This window comes from Salmo trutta, chromosome 33 (assembly GCF_901001165.1).
Source record: "Salmo trutta chromosome 33, fSalTru1.1, whole genome shotgun sequence".
Lineage (NCBI taxonomy): Eukaryota > Metazoa > Chordata > Actinopteri > Salmoniformes > Salmonidae > Salmo > Salmo trutta.
In genome coordinates, this window is record NC_042989.1 from 15,352,450 (window position 1) to 15,375,786 (window position 23,337).

At 41.9% G+C, this 23,337-nt stretch overlaps 1 protein-coding gene across 2 annotated transcripts in view; it reads left to right on the forward strand.

Annotated features, from left to right (window-relative positions):
- The window catches only part of ldah (lipid droplet associated hydrolase), a 68,330-nt gene that overhangs the window by 19,415 nt on the left and 25,578 nt on the right, over nt 1–23,337 (forward strand). For both annotated transcript variants that reach the window (XM_029729899.1, XM_029729900.1), the window contains exons 3-4: nt 2,361–2,495; nt 6,202–6,371. In XM_029729899.1, the coding sequence (XP_029585759.1) occupies nt 2,361–2,495; nt 6,202–6,371 (305 nt within the window). The remainder of the gene's footprint in view (nt 1–2,360; nt 2,496–6,201; nt 6,372–23,337) is intronic.

A 23,337-nucleotide genomic window follows, 5' to 3' on the forward strand; every position in this document is an offset into this window, starting at 1 on the left:
ATTTCCCACAAAAGCCTCATCTATGGTAGGTCCATGTACTTTATGGTTGCCGTCACCCACCCTAGAAGAATAGAGTTGAACTCATAGTAAATGTTTATGATTGTTTCAAGATTGCATCAGCTTTCACAAGGAATCCAAGCCCTTCTGCCAGGCAAAATAAGACAAGTTAATTATTTTGATGATATTAACTATGTGTGATTGTTACTTATTAGCTTGTTAGCTTGATGGGAGCATGTGGTTAGCTGCTTTCAGAATGCAATACATGTGGGTTCAAATCCAAGACGGTAGAGCTCTTAAATACAAAAACATCTAGATTCACATCTGTGTGTCGCAATGGGTTTACTTCGTAAAGTACATACCAGGGGGAAAAGTATGGGGTCTGCGTGTTGCCAGTTATTTCTTATGCGTTTTATACACACCCAATATGCATAAAACTAATTGGATGTATTTTGGGGATAATAAACTAAAATTAATGTAACAGAAGCAATGTGTTCACTCATTGACCGTATTTTCTCCCACCAAGAAATGTTCCAACATTCAATTTTTAACAGTGGCATAAGAACTATCCAACCAACAAAACAACTCAATACCATTTTAACAAACAAATCACCCAGGTGAATTTTATCCAAAGTGTTAGATTGCTTTAACTAATTATTCCACATGCTTTAGCCTAAATGTGGTATGTTCTTATTTTACCTTTATTTAACTAGGCAAGTCGGTTAAGAACAAATTCTTATTTTCAATGACGGCCTAGGAACAGTGGGTTAACTGCCTTGTTCAGGGGCAGAATGACAGATTTGTACCTTGTCAGCTCGGGGATTCAAACTTGCAACTTTTCAGTTACTAGTCCAACGCTCTAACCACTAGGCTACCTGCCACCCCAGGGTTGTTGTAACACTCCTAATGTGAGTGTTCTTCCAAAGATTGCACCTGTGGCTCTCTCTCAGCACCCTCTCACGGAGGCGGTTATACATTGAAAGCTCATGAAATGACACATACAGGCAAAATCATCATAACAAAGGTTCCAAAATAATGCAGTTAACACACATCCGGGTAATACGCACTCACACTTACAGTATACATCAAAGTACCATATATATGCATACAAGCAACTCAAACAAGCACTATACAAAACATCGACGAACATTTGTCCTGTTGGACAAAAAAAGACAGACCACACAGAGTAGCCATTGTTCTTTAGCAGCTGCTATACCGTTTTTTTGCACTTTTATCGCACCCTGATAGTCCGAAATAAAACCCCACCCAGGATAAACTCTCCTTTTCTACCTATGGAATAAAAGTCCCTCTTTGTTCTGTGTAAAGACATCAGTACCATGAGCTAAATAAAGTTCCTAGCTAGCAGCTGAGCTGAAAGTGCTACCTATGACATGCTGCTGTATGGGGGCTGATGAGATTGATGGCAAAGGCCAGGGAATGACAACCATTACATGGCCAACACTCGTCATGCGTGACATCTTCAAGAGTAGAGAAGAAAATTATTAACATACTAAGAAGTTGGTAAGGTTGGCTGTCAATATATTTTTTATATGGTTTGTTTTATAGCATTTAGTCATGTAGCCTACCTCCATAAAGTGTAGTTTATGTTTTTGTTATGGATGTGCATCTTTCCCTTTCAAGATGATTTGATACATATCTGGAGACATGGGCTCCGATACAATACAGGAATGATATGTTTGAGTATGAAACGATTCGGTTTGATTAGAGAACGAATCAAAGTGATTCTGTGCGATACGATTCGATGCACTAACATTTCTTTCATAAACACATTCATTTTCCATTCTAAATCAAAATCTGCTGCTGTTGGAGCTCATGAGCTGACTTGTGTGTAAGTAATTATGTATGTCTATGGTGTATGTACTGTAGGCACCTACCACCCCGCTACCACTATCAGATTAGGGGAGGGCAATGTAGCCTATGTTTTTTGTCTATGTATCCAACACCAAGACACTGAATATGTGGTCTAGAGACCAAGGCCAGTCTCGAGTACTACAACACTGCAGTTTGTGGTCCACAGACAGATGCAGTCATATCTTTTTTGTTGTGTTTTTTACCTTTATTTAACTAGGCAAGTCAGTTTAGAACAAATTCTTATTTTCAATGACACCCTAGGAACACTGGGTTAACTGCCTTGTTCAGAGGCAGAACAACAGATTTTTACCTTGTCAGCTTGGGAATTCGATCTTGGAATCTTTCGGTTACTAGTCTAACACTCTAACCACTAGGCTACCTGCCGCCCCAACTTGTGAATCTGTGAATTGTTACATTCCTAGTTTTTATCATGTGGTGTTACATTTGCAGAGCACTTTATAACGTTTATAGTGTTTTCGGCATCTTTGCAGGTAACCCAGGTGTGGTTGGCTTCTACAAGACCTTCATGCAGACGCTTCACCAGACATTGGGGCGGCGCTACCCTGTGTGGGCAGTGAGCCATGCTGGACACTGTGTGCCTCCTGATACTATGGACATGATTGAAGGTACATAACTAATTCATATCTCTTATTGAGAGTGCTTTGTGCAGCTGGACTCTCTATGAGTCCTTATTGCTGGTGTATCCACACTGATCCACTTCCACTTATCCACATCAACAGCACATCTGAACACTAATGACTGATTAGCTAGCTTTGAAATGGGCAGATCCTTGTTAGCTCACTCTCCAATACTAAAGTAGATGCTAAGGATGGCGCAGGAGAAGAGGAATGTTAGCTGAGCTGGACGAGTTAGCCTGAGCCAAGGGGCCTCTCCCTCTCCCTCTCTAGCCAGCACCACCATATGAGCCCTGTAATATTCATTCATAAAGCAGTGAGGACGTTTTTATTGTGCCTGATACATGGGAAAGACATTACCTAGCCCTCACATGTAGTAAGTTAAATCCCTTTTCTGAGGGCTCATGAGATACATTGGATGATACAGTTTGGATCTGTCCACCTTGAGAAGGACAAAGGACAAATATATCCATCTTGAGGGTTTGTAAAGGACAGATAAGTGTGTAGGTCTAAGTTAAGATTCTGTCAACATGTACCCTGGTAGGTAGCCTCATTTGGGATGTGCGATAACTAGCATGAGTTCTGATGATAACTTGACGGAAGCCTTGATTTCCAGGCTTCTTTTTACGTAGCTCAAAAGCCTGGAGACTGACATGACAAAGTCACGTAATCAGACACGCTATTTTGACCATATAGATACCAAGGTTGAATTTGCAGATGTCAGATGATTATGGTCATGACACAATATATTTTTTTTTATTATAATGAGAAATAATGATGTAATACTTAGTCTTTTCCAGAGGTTTGGTAGAGTTGGTCTAGATTAAATAGACATTCATGTAACAAAGTGAAGCATTGAACAGTTCCTCTTTTATTGTGAACACATGGCACACACTTGTCGAAACTTCCAACTCATAAATGATTCATGGAACACACAAGGCAAAGTCTGGAGATAGTCAATAGATACAGTAAAAATAAAATCAGACAACCCTGCCAATTCGTAGCATGTCATCCGATCATCAGAGAGAATAAATGAAAACCACTCTGTTCAGCCTGGTGTTCCAGGGGGTGACAATGAGCAGCAGCCCTATCTCAAGATGGGCAGGGAAGGACTCATCTTTTATCCCAAAACCTCAACAACGGCCCTGATTAAGACCAGAGAAAGGATCAAATTGTCTAGCAGCAAGTCCTGTGTTCATCTCAATAGCCCTTCATCATGTCTTTCCATTTGGTGAGATGCCCTTATCCAGGGAAATCTGCTCACTATGATTAGGATTTACTGTAAATACTATTAAATAATGTATCTGCTTGTGGCTATGATAGCCAGGCTAGACCTGCACGCTCATGTGGTTATCATGCAGTATTAGTCCAGCATTACTAACTAGGTGTTCATTCTTTGGATGGCACTTTCCATATCCACTCGACTATTACACACATCCAACACGGAAACACAAACATGTCTGACATATCAGCTTCCTTTTCACCTCTCTTCTTGCGGCTTCAATCCAAGCCTTTGGGGATTTACCACCCTGGTCAACCCCTTGAATGCTTGCCATTGATTTACAACTCGTCAAATAGCATTCAGTTTGCTAAGGGATAGGGTGGCATCGTAGAGCAGCAGCTTCTAAAACCTCTGGGACGGCCAAGGAAAGGCCTCGCCGATACAGAGAAACCCATACAGCATTGATTGGGCCTCCTCTGACTTTCCAGTGACTTGTGCAAATTAAAGACTGCCAGTTATTATTATTAACAGCTAATGCATACTTGATGAAGTTGAATTTTTTTTTTCCGGTTTTGGAAAAACAAACAGAGTAAAAAAAAAAGGTGCAGCATTAAAGGTTCTATTCCAAATCTTCCAGTGGTAGAAGTGTTCCTGTGGCAAGGCAAGTTTTGCTTGATGGTTTTGATGACTGTAAAAATATCTGTTAATGCAAACACAGGGAACATTCTCCCTGTGCCAGCATCAATAATCCATTCCTGGGTCACGGGATCCTCCAGGGCCTCAGATCTCATTCATTTTGTCAGAATGAGTTTGCAACGCTACTTTTCACCAGCAACTTTCTCACTTTGATATGGCTAAATTGCACACTATTAATGTCCAGAGTACTAAAACATGCATTCAGAAAATGTAATCCCCCCCAAAAATGCTACACCAGCCAAGGTCTAATATCACGAGAGGTTTTTATGGAGTCTTTCTGATTCCAATTATGCTCCCACCTCCCACCCACCGCTATCGTCGGTCACGTCTACAACTCCATGTGATTTGTGCCATGGATATTGGTTGGTTGATTGTTTGAGCATATCTTTTGAAAATAAGTGTTGGAGAGAAATGGCACAAAGCGGTAGAAATTTGCAATAATGACTTAAACCTTTTTGTTTACCACCACTTTATGACATTTTGGTCTGATGCCCAGCTTTTCAATCTGATCAAATAATTTCAAGACAACCTTCACTTTATCTTGTTTCTTGATCTCTCGTTTTTTATGCAAGGATGACAACTGTGGGCTACCACTGTGGTACAGATGTTGAACCCAGCTTCACAAACCCTTTTGAGAAGGAAGTTTGTAATCTGAGAGGAAGTATGCACAATGCAGTACAGGACCTAGGCTGTTGCTAATCTCCTCATCTCTTTCTCCGTATCCTCGTCAGCTTCATTAATGGTGCAACCACACCCAATTACAGAGGAGAGAATAAAAAACACCTCCCATGTTGCAATCAGTAACACCACAAGTTAGGTTTCTTTTGACACATAGGAAATCAGTTACCTTTTCCCTAGAAGAAAAAATGCAGCACACATTTATTGCACATTTGTGAGAAGGCTTTAATCGCTTAACGGGCCGGCCCAGCCTGGGATGTTCTTTCTCTTGCCAAGAGGATCATTATGTTGTGTGGGGGAATTTGTCTTTGCCATATGTTATTCTTTATTGATCCATTAATCACAATTTGCACTCATTTTGTTTTTCCATTATACAGTAAGCATATCCCCAACCCCCACAACCTTCCCCACCCGATCCTTATGCTGTCTGCACAGAACGGCTGCTCCAAATTCCACTCTGAAAGAATCAAACATCAAGTCCCTCACCAATTATGTTCAATTCTATGGGGATTGATTTTTTTCGTTATGAAATTAATTTAGAATTTGTCTTTTCCCGTCCGCTAAATTACCATAGACACATTCTATTCTTCCTTTCGGTCTTTCTTACCTTCTCTTTCATCATCCCTCTCTCTAATCGTAACATTGTCTTGGATTTGACTGCTCTGCACAGGTAGGGAATTGTTAACTGCTTCCTTCAAAGCTTTGTTCTGTCCCTAGATTCACAGCATTATATGATAAAATATCGTTAAATATCTTTCCAAAAAGATTACAGAAATGAAATCAAGATGTTTCTGGAATACTTCTTAACTTCGATTGCCCTTTGGATGTTCTTGTTTTAATTTTGTTATCAAAGGGTCCTGAGTACTACTAATGAGAGGACATCAGTGAATGAAACAGTGAACATTACCATAACATGATGTCCCTGGGCCTATGTTGGGGTGATCCATGTGCCAAATGTAAATACAGACTATCTTGTGTACAGAGATATTGATGAATGATGCTGGCTCATGTCTTTGATCAGAATGATTTGGGTGATGGTGAAATAGATGATGTCATACAGATGTAATACTGAATACTAATGATGAACCTTGCTCTTTGCAGACCCAACCGTGATGGCAGCGCGGGACGTGTTTGGTTTGAACGGGCAGATAGAGCACAAGCTGGCCTTCCTCACGGAGCACGTTCCCAGGGACTTTCGCCTGGTCCTGGTGGGCCACTCCATTGGCTGCTACCTCATCCTAGAGATGATGAAGAGGGATCCTGAGCTGCAGGTGAGACCCCACTTTGATTCAAGTACTACTGTAGAAGTGAAGTTGTAGTGTAATTTGCCAAGCTTTAAGTGATCTATGAAGGTTTTCATAGATCTCTACAACCTTCTTGACCCACTTTTAATGTTCATACGTTAGAATTACTGCATTCATTTTTGAGAATTATGACATTAATTTACCACCATGATAAAGGATGTCTTTAGGCTGCCTAAATTTGTTAGCCAAATTGGTGCATATGGGCCTCTGAGCATTGATTCCCATATAGCTGCCTCTGCTTCATGGCACTCTGTCCAGTGATGGGTTAGGCTGGTTCCAGGGTGGGAGCATGGCACATTGCGAAGTGCAGTGAAAACACTGCCTCAGCATGGGAGAGGTACATGTTAGAGACGGCCTGTGAAAACATCCGAGGCTGAGATAGGACTCCCCCTGTAACCTTCCCACTCCGCTCGCAACGTTAAAGGTTAATGGATTGAATAACAAGAAATCGTCTTTTTTTCTGGAGGGCATTCCAGCTCTTATTTCAGACAGAGCCTTTTCACAGGTTGTTTTTGTCTTGTTTCTCTACTTGTCTGTAATTTCCCTTCTCTGTGGGGCTTTTTCCTTTGTCCTATGTGTTGTAGAGACCAAAATGTAGAAACTTTGGTAACTGCTCTGTCTAATCTTAATCGTGCTATCTTTAACATTTCTTCAAGCAAATAGTTCTTAGTGATACAGTTGAAGTCGGAAGTGTACATACACCTTAGCCAAATACATTTAAACTCAGTTTTTCACAATTCCTGACATTTAATCCTAGTAAAAATTCCCTGCCTTAGGTCAGTTAGGATCACCACTTTATTTTAAGAATATGAAATGTCAGAATAATAGTAGAGAGAATGATTTATTTCAGCTTTTATTTCTTTCATCATGTTCCCAGTGGGTCAGAAGTTTACATACACTCAATTAGTATTTGTTAGCATTGCCTTTAAATTGTTTAACTTGGGTGAAACGTTTTCTTCCACACGCTTCCCACAATAAGTTGGGTGAATTTTGGCCGATTCCTCCTGACCGATCTGGTGTAACTGAGTCAGGTTTGTAGGCCTCCTTGTAGGCCTCCTTTCTATAGGATTGAGGTCAGGGCTTTGTTATGGCCACTCCAATACCTTGACTTTGTTGTCCTTAAGCCATTTTGCCACATCTTTGGAAGTATGCTTGGGGTCATTGTCCATTTGGAAGATCCATTTGCGACCAAGCTTTAACTTCCTGACTGATGTCTTGAGATGTTGCTTCAATATATCCACGTAATTTTCCTCCCTCATGATGCCCTCTATTTTGTGAAGTGCACCAGTCCCTCCTGCAGCAAAGCACCCCCACAACATGATACTGCCACCCCTGTCCTTCACGGTTGGGATGGTGTTTTTCGGCTTGCAAGCCTCCCCCTTTTTCCTCCAAACACAACGATGGTCATTATGGCCAAGCAGTTCTATTTTTGTTTCATCAGACCAGAGGACATGTCTCCAAAAAGTTCGATCTTTGTCCCCATGTGCAGTTGCAAACCGTAGTCTGGCTTTTTTTATGGCGGTTTTGGAGCAGTGGCTTCTTCCTTGCTGAGCGACCTTTCAGGTTATGTCGATATAGGACTCGTACTCATTTTACTGTGGATATAGATACTTTTGTACCTGTTTCCTCCAGCATCTTCACAAGGTCCTTTGGTGTTGTTCTGGGATTGATTTGCATTTTTCGCACCAAAGTACGTTAATCTCTAGGAGACAGAATGCGTCTCCTTGAGCGGTATGACAGCTGCGTGGTCCCATGGTGTTTATACTTGCGTACTATTGTTTGTATAGAAGAACGTGGTAACTTCAGGCATTTGGAAATTGCTCCCAAGGATGAACCAGACTTGTGGAGGTCTAGAATTGTTTGAGGTCTTGGCTGATTTCTTTTGATTTTCCCATGATGTCAAGCAAAGAGGCACTGAGTTTGAAGGTAGGCCTTGAAATACATCCACAGGTACACCTCCAATTGACTCAAATGATGTCAATTAGCCTATCAGAAGCTCCTAAAGCCATGACATCATTTTCTGGAATTTTCCAAGCTGTTTAAAGGCACAGTCAACTTAGTGTATGTAAACTTCTGACCCACTGGAATTGTGATACAGTGAATGATAAGTGAAGTAATCTGTCTATAAACAATTGTTGGAAAAATTACTTGTGTCATGCACAAAGTAGATGTCCTAACCGACTTGCCAAAACTATGGTTTGTTAATAAGAAATGTGTGGAGTGGTTCAAAAACGAGTTTTAATGACTCCAACCTAAGTGTAAACTTCCGACTTCCAACTGTATGTAGGCCTTTATAGATATACAGATCTGTAATAGTCAAGGAATGAATAATAAAGTGCTTAGTCTGAAAACATGAAGTACATAAAAATAGCTAATTCTATCAGGTTATTTTATTGGATCTCATGTTTTCAAGTAAAAAACTTAAACAACCAGTTGGCTTTAAGTAGTGTTACCCAAATACCCCACGACCACTTAAATAGGCTACACGTTTATGCATCAACCTTGAGCTGCGTCACTCTCCCTCTCTGTTTCTCCTTGAGCTGGTATCTCCTCCTGAGATTTGGCAAAGCCCATTCTGTGGTCCAGCCGGCTCTGCCATATTCTTGTCGGTAAAAAAAGAATGAGGAGAAAAATACTTCCTTTCCCACTGAAGATTGCAGGCTGCCAAGAAGAAAACACAAGTGATTATGTCCTGTAACGTATGATGTGTGATAATCAGAAACTCCTGTTCCTTTGGGTCTCAGGTATTTGTGTTGGAATAATGGCTCGCCTTATGGGTTGGGACACCGACGAGGCCTAGGTAAGCGGTGGCGGGGCTTTTAGTATACTTACAGACAGAAAAGGAGTCCGAGTTCAGCTTGTAGCAGGGACCAGACTGGGGTGAGTTAGCACACTTCCAGAGCAAAGCATCTGGCACGCTGCCTGCCCCTGAAAATTTTATTTGGGAGGAAAGCCTGATGAGAATGTCTAGGTTATGCCCAGAGTTTTCTCCAGGTGCATTATGAAGACTTTATGTTTGGCCTGGTCTTTCTAACACCATGTTCATACAATACTACAAGCTTTGCTTTGCATCTGACACAATTTGGAGAGAAGTTGGTGTGTGTGTGTGTGTGTGTGTGTGTGTGTGTGTGTGTGTGTGTGTGTGTACAAGGTAGCATACACTTTGTATACAAAACATTATGAACACCTGCTCTTTTCAGGACATAGACTGACCATGTGGATACAGCTGAAAGCTATGATCCCTTATGGATGTCACTTGTTAAATCCACTTCGATCAGTGTAGATGAAGGGAAGGTGACAGGTTCAAGAAGGATTTTTAAGCCTTGAGACAATTGAGACAAGGATTGTGTATGTCTTCCATTCAAAGGGCGAAGACACATTATTTAAGTGCCTTTGAACAGGGTATGGTAGTAGGTGCCAGATGCACCGGTTTGTGTCAAGAACTGCAACACAAGGGCACCCGAGTGGCACAGTGGTCTAAGGCACTGCATCGCAGTGCTAGCTGTGCCACTAGAGATCCTGGTTCGAGTCCAGGCTCTGTCGCAGCCGGCCGCGACCGGGAGACCAATGGGGCGGCGCACAATTGGCCCAGCGTCATCCGGGTTAGGGGAGGGTTTGGCCGGCAGGGATGTTCTTGTCCCATCGCGCACTAGCGACTCCTGTGGCGGGCCGGGCGCAGTGCACGCTGACACGGTCGCCAGGTGCATGGTGTTTCCTCCGACTCATTGGTGCGGCTGGCTTCCGGGTTAAGCTGGTATTGTGTCAAGAAGCAGTGCGGCTGGGCTGGGCTGGGTTGTGTTTATGGGCAACACACGGCTCTCGACCTTCGCTTCTCCCGAGTCTCTATGGTAGTATCTACCAATTGGATACCACAAAATTGGGGAGAAAAAGGGGTAAATAAAAAATAAATAAAATTTCTGCATTGCTGCTGGGTATCATATTGGTCCATCCCCCAAAGGACATCCAGCCAACTTGACACAACTGTGGGAAGCATGGGCTAGCTTCCCTGTGGAACCCTTTCGACACCTTGTAGAGTCCACAAATTAAGGCTGTTCTGAGTGCAAAAGAATGCAACTCAATATTAGGAAGGTTTTCCTAATGTTTGGTATAGTCTGTGTATATTGGTTAAAAAATCTGTCTGATCTTCCTGGCAGCACCATCAGGTTTTCCTTACCAGTACAGAGAACTGAGTCAAACAAAAAGCTCTTTAGAAGCCAACTCACTTAACCTATCCCTTTTCAATCTCCGTACCTGTCATTTACACACAAACACCATCTCCCGTTGACTCGACAACAGATGGCTTTCCATCTTGCTCATACAGTTAGTACGTAAGAAAGGTGTCTCTGGGGATTCTCTGGTCAGAGGAGCATTCTAAATCATTTTCAGCTTTGGGGCTGGCAGTTCGAACTGGAATCCAATTAATGTGAAATGATAGGTTAGACCATGCTGGCGCGAGATAGCCATCAGATCATATTGTATACATCCAATATGACTTTAAGGAAACCAGCTGCCTCAAAATATGTTTAGCGTGGCAGCTCTCTCTTACTACCGCCTTTCACCACAAGGCTTGTTGTAGTAATGGAGAGGGTGATACCCTGATACTGGGCACAGCACAGCAGGCTACAAGGAGCCAAGTCTGTCTTATTTCAAATGGAAATCCTCACACTGTTTCCACAATGGCACTTTGGTTCAATGGAGTGTGGCTTGAGTGAGGCTTATGCTGGAGTTTTCTGGCTGCCCATCACTGAGTAAATGCTGTGATTCACATTAGAATGACGCCACCTGTCAGAAGACAATGATCTATGATATACATTGACATCTGTCTCCCCCGAGATCATTGTCTAAGGCCAAAATTAAGAGCACAGCTGCCAAGAGTGGTCTTAAGTGGGAGACTACACTATGGAGACGCCATCTTTGAATGGCAGGGGAAGGCTAGATTCAAACCAGCATGTTGAACATTTATGCATTTGTTTGCTGCCTACCCCATGTCTAATGTTAATGCTACTGTGTAAATACTACTGGGGTTTTTGTTGCCCAAACTTCAGAAGCAGACATTGGGGTCCAGTAGCAGGGGATAGCTGGAACACTGCTGGAGTGCAGGCATGAAGAGCTGATAGCCTGAGGGGTCAGGAGAAATATGCCGCAGGAATGTAGCCTCACAACCCACTGCAACAGGGGGTGCTGGAAGCTGTGAAAACAATGGTCGCACGCAGTTCAGGGGAGTTTATATTTGAGCCTGTCTATGTTTATGTGGGCTATTAACCGCAATAGATCAATACTATGTGTCCTGAGTTTGTGCTTACAGTATATAGATAAATTCTAAATTCTGTCCACACTAATTGTATTTTATTTTATTTATTGAAACTTTATTTAACTAGGCAAGTCAGTTAAGAACAAATTCTTATTTACAATGACGGCCTACCCAGGCCAAACCCTAACCCGGACGACGCTGGGCCAATTGTGCGCCGCCCGATAAACAGTACTTTTTAGTAGGCTACGTTGTGATTGTATATTTAGCACTGTTTGGAAGAACATTGGATATGATATGCCAAAACAGTGATTTCACTGGTAACCCCCGCTGACTTGTTTATGTTAATCTCCAGGGGATCGTTATCAGGCCAGACAGACAGAAGCAGATTGGCAGAAAAATAAAGACAGAGTGGAAAAGGGATTGTTGGATATCTGGACCAGGTTGTTTATGTCTAGAGGAAGAATATGTATGGCATCTAGCCTATAGAGCCTATGTGTTGTCAAGCAGGGTAACTGACCCAACATCCTTCAGTTTCATCTTCTGTATCTTAACCTTGTTCTGAACACCTCCAAAACAAAGGTCATGCGGTTCGGTAAGAAGAATGCCCCCCTCACCTCATACAAGAACTTGGGAGTATAGACTTGGTTTCCTCTATCGTAATCGTTCCTCTTTCACCCCAGCTGCCAAACTAACCCTAATTCAGATGACCATCCTACCCATGCTAGATTACGTAGATGTCATTTATAGATCGGCAGGTAAGGGTGCTCTCGAGCGGCCAGATGTTCTTTACTATTCGTCCATCAGATTTGCCACCAATGCTCCTTATAGGACACATCAATGCACAAAATACTCCTCTGTAAACGGTCCATCTCTGTATACGTGGTGCAAGACCAACTGGTTGATGCTTATTTATAAAATGCTATTAGGCCTCACTCCCCCCAATCTGAGATACCTACTGCAACCCTCATCTTCCACATACAACACCCATTCTGCCAGTCACATTCTGCCAGTCCCCAAAGCACAAAATTAGGAAGCTGCTGCTTCCCTTTTTAATAATACCTTTCCTGATGACTTGAATCAGAATACTAAAGTCATACATTTCCAGAAACAGGCAAGATTCCCAAGTTCTGGTGAAGTGAGGCTCCAGTTACGAGGAAGTTGATACTCCGGTCCACACAAAATGAAACATCCTTTTCTCTTCAGTGCTGGGCCCTAACCTGAGGCGATGATCACGCTGGTCTGCTGGTCCACATTCACTCTCTCTTTTAGCACCCTGCTTTGAACAACGGCATGAAAAAGGCAAAGACAAAAAATCTATCGTGTAATCACCGTTTCTAACTGCAGTGTAGAGTTTCTTCTTAAAGAAACTTTTTATATTTTACAGCCTCTTAAATCAAAAATGTAATCAAATTGTATTTGTCTAATGCTTCGTAAACAACAGATGTAGACTAACAGTGAAATGCTTACCTACGGGTCCTTTTCCAACAATGCAGAGTTAAAGATAAAATAAAAAATGTAAATTATGATACAAGGAATAAATATACAGTGAATAACGAATAACAATAATGATGTTATTAACCACATTGCTTATAGAAAACCTTTATTGCTAGGGGGGCATTAAAACCCCCTGATCTAATTAGCATAATACAAAAATCCCCAAGGAATCCATCAGTTTAAACTAGAGAGATCTGTTTATTTTTGCATTGGATGCGTCTCAATCCACCACATCCGCCTGTGTAACATTGCCACATTTGCAGTGAAAAGTGACAGAGCTAAACGCGATGTTTGTCAGACCATGAGACCCCGAAAATCGGTCTTCTCATAACATTTTCTGTAGCGTACAAACGGTTTGGCCTAAAAACGATTATGACCCCTCTATGGGAAGATGAGAATCCCATGAACACGATGGTGTTCTCGCACAAGCTTCTTTGGACTCGTGTGAAGTCGGTACAGCCGATCTGCCAGCTTCTGTCTGTAGTTTGGGCTACACTTTAATAGGACCCCTCTGTGTAAAGGTGAACACGTACAGTACCAGTCGTAAGTTTGGACACAAGGGTTTTTATGTATTTTTACTATGCTCTACATTGTGGAATAATAGTGAAGACATCGAACTATGAAATAACCCTTATGGAATCATGTAGTAACCAAAAAAGTGTTAAACAAATCAAAATATATTTTCGATTTTTCAAAATAGCCACCATTTGCCTTGATGACAGCTTTGTACACTCTTGGCATTCTCTCAACCAGCTTCATGAGGTAGTCAACAGGAATGCATTTCAATTAACAGGTGTGCCCGTTAGAAGTTCATTTGTGGAATTTATTTCCTTAATGCGTTTGAGCCAATCAGTTGTGTTTTGACATGGTAGGGGTGGTATACAGAAGATAGCCTTATTTGGTAAAAGACCAAGTCCATATTATGGCAAGAATAGCTCAAATAAGCAAAGAGAAAGGACAGTCCATCATTACGTTAAGACATGAAAGTCCGTCAATACAGAATATTTCAAGAACTTTGAAAGTTTCTTCCAGTGCAGTCGCAAAACCGATCAAGCGCTATGATGAAACTGGCTCTCATGAGGACCGCCACAGGAAAGGAAGACCTAGAGTTACCTCTGCTGCAGAGGGTAAGTTCATTAGAGTTAATTGCACCTCAGATTGCAGCCCAAATAAATGCTTCACAGAGCACAGATTTCAAGTAACAGACACATCTCAACATCAACTGTTCAGAGGAGACTGCGTGAATCAGGCCTGGTTGAATTAATGCAAAGAACCCACTACTAAAGGACACCAATAAGAAGAAGAGTCTTGCTTGGGCCAAGAAACACGACCAATGGACATTAGACTGGTGTAAATCTGTCCTTTGGTCTGATGAGCCAAAAAGTTATATTTTTGGTTCCAACAGCCGTGTCTTTGAGATGCAGAGTAGGTAAACGGATGATCTCCACGTGTGGTTCCCACCGTGAAGCATGGAGGAGGAGGTGTGATGTGTGGGGGTGCTTTGCTGGTGACACTGTCAGTGATTTATTTAACCAGCATGGCTACCACAGCATTCTGCAACAATACGCCATCACATCTGCTTTGCGCTTAGTGGGACTATCATTTATTTTTCAATGGGACAATGACCCAAAACACACCTCCAGGCTGTGTAAGGGCTATTTGATCAAGAAGGAGAGTGATGGAGAGCTGCATCAAATGACCTGGCCTTGAGATGGTTTGGGATGAGTTGGATGAGCATATTTGGGAACTCCTTCAAGACTGTTGTAAAAGCATTCCTCATTAAGCTGGTTGAGATAATGCCAAGAGTGTGCAATGCTGTCATCAAAGCAAAGAATCTCAAATTTAAATATATTTTGATTTGTTTAGCACTTTTCTGGTTACTACATGATTCCATACAGTATGGGTTATTTCATAGTTTTGATGTCTTCACTATTATTCTACAATGTAGAAAATAGTTTAAAAAAAACATTGAATGAGTAGATGTGTCCAAACTTTTAACTGGTACTGTACAAGCTCTAGGATGCCCACAGACCTCACAAGACTCATCTGAAGATCCCCAGGTACCAGTTGAAAAAATGTAATGTGTATTTAGTGACAAAAATAAGGGGTTAAAGACATAAAACATTTTTGTAAATGTTTCCTGATCTTTCTTATATACTTATAAATCAAGGGGTCTTAAAATTCTAAATCAAATAGCAAAATTATCCTTGGTATGACCTTCTTAAAACAATTCCATATAGCTTAGTAGACCCCCCCTCCCCTGGCTTAGACAGGGCTTAGACAGTAAAAAATAATACATGTCCAAAAACAAATCATGTTTCCTGGCTTGCAAAAGTATTCACCCCCTTGGGGGGTGCCTTTTGTTGCCTTTCAACCTGGAATTAAAATAGAGTTTTGGGGGGGTTTGTGTCATTTGATTTACACAACATGCCTACCACTTTGAAGATGCAAAATATTTTTTATTGTGAAACAAACAAGAAATAAGACAATTTTTTTTATAGAAAACTTGAGCGTGCATAACTATTCCTCCCCCCCAAAGTCAATACTTTGTAGAGCCACCTTTTGCAGCAATTACAGCTGCAAGTCTCTTGGGGTATGTCTCTATATGCTTGGCACATCTAGCCACTGGGAATTTTGCCCATTCTTCAAGGCAAAACTGCTCCAGCTCCTTCAAGTTGAATGTGTTCTGCTGGTGTACAGCAATCTCAATTGGATTGAGGTCTGGACTTTGACTAGGCTATTCCAAGACACTTAAATGTTTCCCCTTAAACCACTTGAGTGTTGCTTTAGCAGTATGCTTAGGGTCATTGTCCTTCTGGAAGGTGAACCTCTGTTGCAGTCTCAAATCTCAAGAATTTCCCTGTATTTAGCACCATCCATCATTCCTTCAATTCTGACCAGTTTCCCAGTCCCTGCCGATGGAAAAACATCCCCACAGCATGATGCTGCCACCACCATGCTTCATTGTGGGGATGGTATTCTTGGGGTGATGAGAGGTGTTGGGTTTGCACCATACATTGCATTTTCCTTGATGGCCAAAAAGCTCAATTTTAGTCTCATCTGACTAGAGTACCTTCTTCCATATGTTTGGAGAGTCTCCCACATGCCTTTTGGCGAACACCAAACATGTTTGCTTATTTTTTCCTGACCTGTTTGGAGAGCTCCTTGTTCTTCATAGTGCTGCCTGCTTGGTGGTGCCCCTTGCTTAGTGGTGTTGCAGACTCTGGGTCCTTTCAGAACAGGTGTATATATACTGAGATCATGTGACAGATCATGTGACACTTAGATTGCACACAGGTGGCTTTATTTAACTAATTATGTGACTTCTGAACGTAATTGGTTGCACCAGATCTTATTTAGGGGCTTCATAGCAAAGGGGGTGAATACATATGCACGCACCACTTTTCCGTTTTTACATTTTTTTAAATTTTTGAAACAATTTCATTTCACTTCAACAATTTGGACTATTTTGTGTATGTCCATTACATGAAATCCAAATAAAAATCCATTCCATTTAAATTACAGGTTGTAATGCAACAAAATAGGAATAATGCCAAGGTGGGTGAATACTTTTGCAAGGCACTGTAGTGGGCTAATAGCAAAAATATATTTTTCATATGTATTATTGATACTTCAAGGGGTCTTAAAATTAGAATCTGGTATGACCTTCTTAAAACAATTCCATATAGCTTAGTAGTTCCCCCGACCTGCACCCGACACTATAACATTGGGACCGCAGTGCATCCTGCCATAAGGAGAGACTGCTATCACAACCCAGCCATAGCCACATAGAATTGAGCTGCCACAAACTCGATAACCACTAATATCATAAATATTATAACAACAGCCAGTAGCCTACACTTCCCCATGCATGTGTCTAGTTTAGTTCAGGACGTTACACATGAACACATTAACAAGCAGTCTCAGGCCATTCTCAAATGGCAGTCAAATTACTTGATATGAAAAAGGTTGAGAATCCCTGTGATAGCCTAACATGATAAATCTTGTGTTATGAAAAATGTGACCGACCACCTTGATTCAGTCTTATGTAGCAAAACTTGATATTGTGTTTTTTACATTGGTTAAAAGCAGAGACACAGAGCTACAAAATGGTATTTCATACACTGCATTTGAAGAACAATGGGAAAGTGATTCTGCTTTGAAAATCGATAAACTTGTAACTTCACTTTTGAGAAAATGGCCTTTGAATGTTTTGATCCGAGCGTTCTGTCCTAACAACAACAGTCAAGCACTCAAGCTAACTGGCTAACGTGAGAGAACCGTTCACTGACAATTTTACTCGTGTCACGTCCTGACCAGCAGATGGAGCTATTGTTTTAGTTTTGGGGTCAGGACGTGGCAGTTTTGTGTATGGGAATGTTTGTATTGTTGATTGGGACTTCCAATTGAAGGCAGGTGTGTTGAGTTGCCTTTGATTGGAAGTCCTATATAGGTGTGTGTGTTTTTCTTTGGGGTTGTGGGTGGTTGTTTTTGCACTGCGTTTGTAGAGCCTGTAAAACTGTTGCTGCTGTCTTGTTTATTCTTTTTCACCGTGGATGCTTTACTCTTTTTTTTAATTAAACTATGATTATCCACATACCTGCTGCGCCTTGGTCCATTTCTGAAGACAGCCATTACAACTCGCCCTAGTAGAGCAGGTTAAGCTGTTTTTATGTTATCCAGAGCTTTGGTGAGTGCAACTGTGCTGCTGGCAACAATTTATGCTTTTTTGCCAAAGTTTACCGACACCAGCCATATTCAACAGGTGTTGAGCGTTCGTAAATGTTTCAGTTATTTTGCGCTCTGGCACACTCAGACGAGAGTGCTCTGAAATCAGAGTAGATAGCCAGAGCGAATTTACCAGCTACGTCTATCAACAGTTGTCGCAGTGACATTCTATTGAAATGGATACTTGCATAGTGGAGTCTTTTGTGAAGACATGTAGCTAGCTAGGTAAACAGTGAACCATAATCCCAACTCATGATGTTTCTACCCTACATGAATCTGCAGGTAGCTAACCAACCAGGTTCAATGTTAGCTAGCTAACATTAGGCTATAACTAGCAAAGCAAATGGCTCTGAGATACGAATAATAAGATCATACACGTAACGTTAGCTAGCAAGTCAGCCAGCTAACGTTAGCTTGCTAGCTAACAGTACACTTTAACTTGAAATGAAAATTACTTTCTGTCAAAATTAGAAACGTGTAATATCATGGATGTATTCCTCTCCCTATCACAAATGCCATGGTTGCCCTTAGTTTGAAGATGTAATCCAGATACAGGTGTTTTCTCCATCTCCTTAGCTATCATACTCTAATTCCACTGATTTCAAACCTCGGTCCTCCAGAAAGTAGAGAGCAACACTTATGCAGTTCTACTACGTGATACTTTTAAAAAAAAACTGCATTAGACAGGATTACCTATTGTACACATACTGATCAGCTCAAATAGACAGAAATGTGCTATATGGCAGACCAATCCGAACTCATCACTCGGCATGTCCAGCCTGCTCATTATCTCAGCCTATCATGGCTAGCGGGAAGGTTGCTGACTTTCTCTGTGGCTAAACCAAGTAGGCTCGTAATTTAACAATTTTATTTGTATTTACAGATGGCATACAAGTCTGTTAATAAGGCACATGAAACTTCACATGTTCCAGAAGGCATCTTTGCCAAAAAATCTTCAGAATTTCTTCTAGAAACTATGATGTGATGACAAATGGTGACAAGGCCTCAAAACACAAGCCTCTGGAAAGACGTCAGATCTGGGAGGCCCTTAAAATCTCACTTTTTCCTAGGTGCTCAAACTGCCCCAGCTGTTTCTGTTGAATGGCAACATTTTATCACACCCATTATTCATGGTTTTGACTTCGCAAAGCCAGGCTCTACATCTCCACCAGGCTCAGAACATCTTTCACATGGGAATGTGAGGCGGTAGTTAGAAATGGAAATGTACTTTCCTATGGGACTGAGTTATCATCAGTACCGTAGTAGCCCTATGAAGTCTTTGTCACTGTTTTAGGGTGGATGCTGAAACTAAGAGAGTAATGGCCAAGGTAGTGTACCACGCCTCAAATGTTGAGTGACTGGAGACATGGGTTGGACATGGATAGAAATGTTTTGAATGCCTTTTAATGGAGATATGTGTATCATTAATGCAGCTCTGTAGCTGTTCAGTGCCTTACAGCAGGAGTGTCAAAGTAATTTTGCCATTGGGGCCATTTCTGTAAAGCCACATTTCAGGAGGGCTGCATATTGGTGACGACAAAAAAGTACATTGTTACACACTTATGTAGCCTATATACTTACTTAACACCATAATCTGGCAATTGCCTTGACTGCATTAACAAGCAGTTTAAACAAGTGGGGTCCTAAAATGTCCCTTGAGCCTCATGTTTGACCCCTGCTCTAGAGGTTCTATATACAATGTACACACCCTATATAGTGTAATGGAGTCTAATAGTGTAATGGAGAATATTGATGGCTTGTTAACTGTTTGGGTGGGCTCTGGCAAGTTTTACAAACTGGATCATTTTCATCAGCCTGATGGGAATATTACATCTACAAATGATAAATAAATGAATACATATTGAAACATTTGAATCTGCTTTTGTCTTTCATCTTGATAATGAAGGCGTTTCTATAGAGCAAGAAAAAGGTTGACCTCTCATTACCTTTCTCTGTGATCAGGATTATTCATTAAATTATGACCTTATTATCATTATCATTATCATTATCATTATCATGTTAAGTAAGTATATAGGCTACATAAGTGTGTCGTCACAAATCTACCTGTCATCCCCACATATGTTCTCTGGTCCAGCTTTCCATAACTGTACTTTCCACCTGATGTCACTTACCAGCCGAGACAGCTGACACACGTAGACACCACATCATACGCCATGGAGACTGGAGAGTGAGCCCTTAGGTCAACTCCATCCTTCCCTGTCTCCAGCTCCCTCCTCTTTCCTAGTCAGAAAATCCACGAAGCAGGCCTATAGCAGGGAGTTTGGGCATATCAATGGAGCCTGAGCAGTCCCCAGGCTACTTCTCTCTTATGAGGTGCGAGAGAGGTACGCGAGGAGAGCTTTAGTGCAGCCCTTAACCCACACTCTGTCACTTAACAGCAGCGGCTGCACATGGGCTGCACAAGGCCCTCCACACGCTCCATGGCCAGGTGGCCTGTACACTAATGTTTTACGACCAGAGGAACACCTGCTGTCTAACAGTGCGCTGGGTCTGGCCTGGCACTGCGTGGCCTGTCGGTCCATTGGACCTCGTTACAGAGTGTGTTAGGGCGGGCTGAAAGCCCCTGACCAACGTTCCATGCTGTTCCCAGAACCTTCTGTTAACTTTCCTTCTCTCTTTCCTACTCCTTTCATTTCTCAACTCAGCAACAATAAAAAAAGGAAGGTAATATATCTATAAAACAGCTAATGCTGGAAGGTTTAGTCGTTGACAAATTGTTCCCATTTCGGGAAAACCATTTGGTTTCCTTAGTTCCTGGGTAAAGCTGTACCTCTCTGAGCTTGTGTGTTCTTTACAAATGTTTCACTGTCTCAGGAGTTTGACTTCAGGAGTTGACTTCAGTAAACAGTACGTACGTGTGCATGCGTGCGTGTTTTATTTCACGAAACAGACTGAACATACACCCAAGTGAAATGTACGTGTCCTGTTGGCTGCAGCTCTGGTGCATCTGTAAAACATTAACATTCCTGCTCTGTCACATTTAGAGCTCAGGTCTTTAGAAATCAGCCCTTTTCACTGGGACATCTTAAGTCCACTCCGTTCGTCCATCCTCTGTCCAGCACAGTACAGCCAGATGCTGTTGCAGGTTCAAGGACTCTTCTGACCCGGCCACAGGGACTGGTCGTGTGTGTCCTAAGAAAACAAGCAGTAATTGAAGGGAAGACATGAAGCTTGTGTACAGTGCTTACAGAAAGTATTCACACCCCTTGACTTTTTCCACATTTGTGACCCAACACCTTGATTCAGTCCTATGTAGCAACATTTTAAATTGTGTTTTTTTTACATTGGATGAAAGTATAGACTCAGAGCTAGAAAATGTTATATCAAACACTGCAGTTAAGGAACAATGGGAAAGTAATTCTTCTTTGAAAGTTGATAAACTTGGCCCGTGAATGTTTTGGTACACCTACTGGAGAGCTCTTCTTTGTCTACACCCATTCAGCATTGCTCACACCATCATAAGCCTTAGCCCCACCCATGTCTTTTAGGATTCACATTTGAGGCCATGTGCTAAACAGAGTACGGTAGTGTAGTAAACAATCAAAGATTAAGACTAAAAGTGCTGAAAGTAATAGTAAAAATAGTCTTTATCTAGTCCTTGGCCTATATCCTAATCTGACTTTGGTGCAGGTCATGTTGTTCTTCACATTACCGTCTCTGGTAAACACACACTATATCAAATAAAATCAAAGTTTATTTGTCACATGCACAGGATTCTGAAGGTGTAAACACTACAGTTTAGACCTGTAATCCCAACCCATACTACACTATATATACAAAAGTATGTGCACACCCCTTCAAATTAGTGGATTCAGCTATTTCAGCCACACCTGTTGTTGACAGGTGTATAAAATTGAGCACACAGCCATGCAATCTCAATAGACTAATATTGGCAATAGAATGGACTTACTGAAGAGCTCAGTGGCTTTCAATGTGGCACCGTCATAGGATGCCACCTTTCCAACAAGTCAGTTAATCAAATTCCTGCCCTGCTAGACTGGCCCTGTCAACTGTTAGTGTTACTGGGAAGTGAAAACGTCTAGGAGCAACAACGGCTCAGCTGCGAAGTGGTAGGCCACACAAGCTCACAGAACGGGACCGCTGAGTGCTGAAGTGCGTAACACGTAAAATTTGTCTATCCTCGGTTTGGAACTCACTATCGAGTTCCAAACTGCCTCTGGAAGCAATGTCAGCACAAGAACTGTTCGTCAGGAGCTCCATGAAATGGGTTTCCATGGCCGAGCAGCCGCACACAAGCCTAAGATCACCATGCACAATGCCACACGTCGGCTGGAGTGGTGTAAAGCTCGCCGCCCAAATGCATATTGCCAACTGTAAAGTTCGGGGGAGGAGGAATAATGGTCTGGGTCTGTTTTTCATAGTTCGGGCTAGGTCCCTTAGTTCCAGTGAAGAGAAATCTTAACGCTACAGCATACAATGACATTCTAGACCATTCTGTGCTTCCAACTTTGTGGCAACAGTTTGGGGAATGCCCTTTCCTGTTTCAGCATGACAATGCCCCCATGCACAAAGTGAGGTTCATACAGGAATGGTTTGTCGAGATCGGTGTGGAAGAACTTGACTGGTCTGCACAGAGCCCTGACCATAACCCCATCAAACACCTTTGGGATTAATTGGAACGCTGACAGCGAGCTAGGCCTAATCTCCCAACATCAGTGCCTGACATCACTAATGCTCTTGTGGCTGAATGGAAGCAAGTCCCCACAGCAATGTTCCAACATCTAGTGGAAAGCCTTCCCAGAAGAGTGGATGCTGCTAGCAGAAAAGGGGGTACAAACTCCACAATAATGCCCATGATTTTGGAATGAGCAGGTGTCAACATACTTTTGGTCATGTAGTGTACCATGCACAATGCATGAATCTGCAGGTAGCTAAAGCTAACCAACTAGGTTCCGTGTTAGCTAGCTAGCTAACATTAGGCTATAACTAGAGATGCAAATATTTTTCTGAGATATGAAACAGCTCATACACGTAACGTTAGCTAGTGAGCCAGCCAGCTAACCTTAGCTAGCTAGCTAACAGTACGCTTTAACTTGCAATGCAAATGGCTTTCTGACAAAATTAGGAATGTATTATTCCGCATTCAAGACAACTGGGAACTTGGCCAAAAATGAGCCCCGACTGGGAAAAGTCGTTTTGAACTGTCATCTTAATTCCAACTCTGGAACTCTTGCCTCATTCTAGAGCTCCCACTTTCCGACCTGAAGATCACTGACGCCATGATTTGACCTCGTATTTTGCTGAGTTCCCAGTTGTCTTGAAAGCACCATAATATCTGAAAATGTAGCTAGACTTTTACCCGTATACATGGATGAACGCTTCTCCCTCTCCCTGGTTGCCCTTAGCTAACCAACTATGTTCAATGTCAGCTAGCTAACATTAGGCTATAACTAGCAATGCAAATGGCTTTCTGAAATG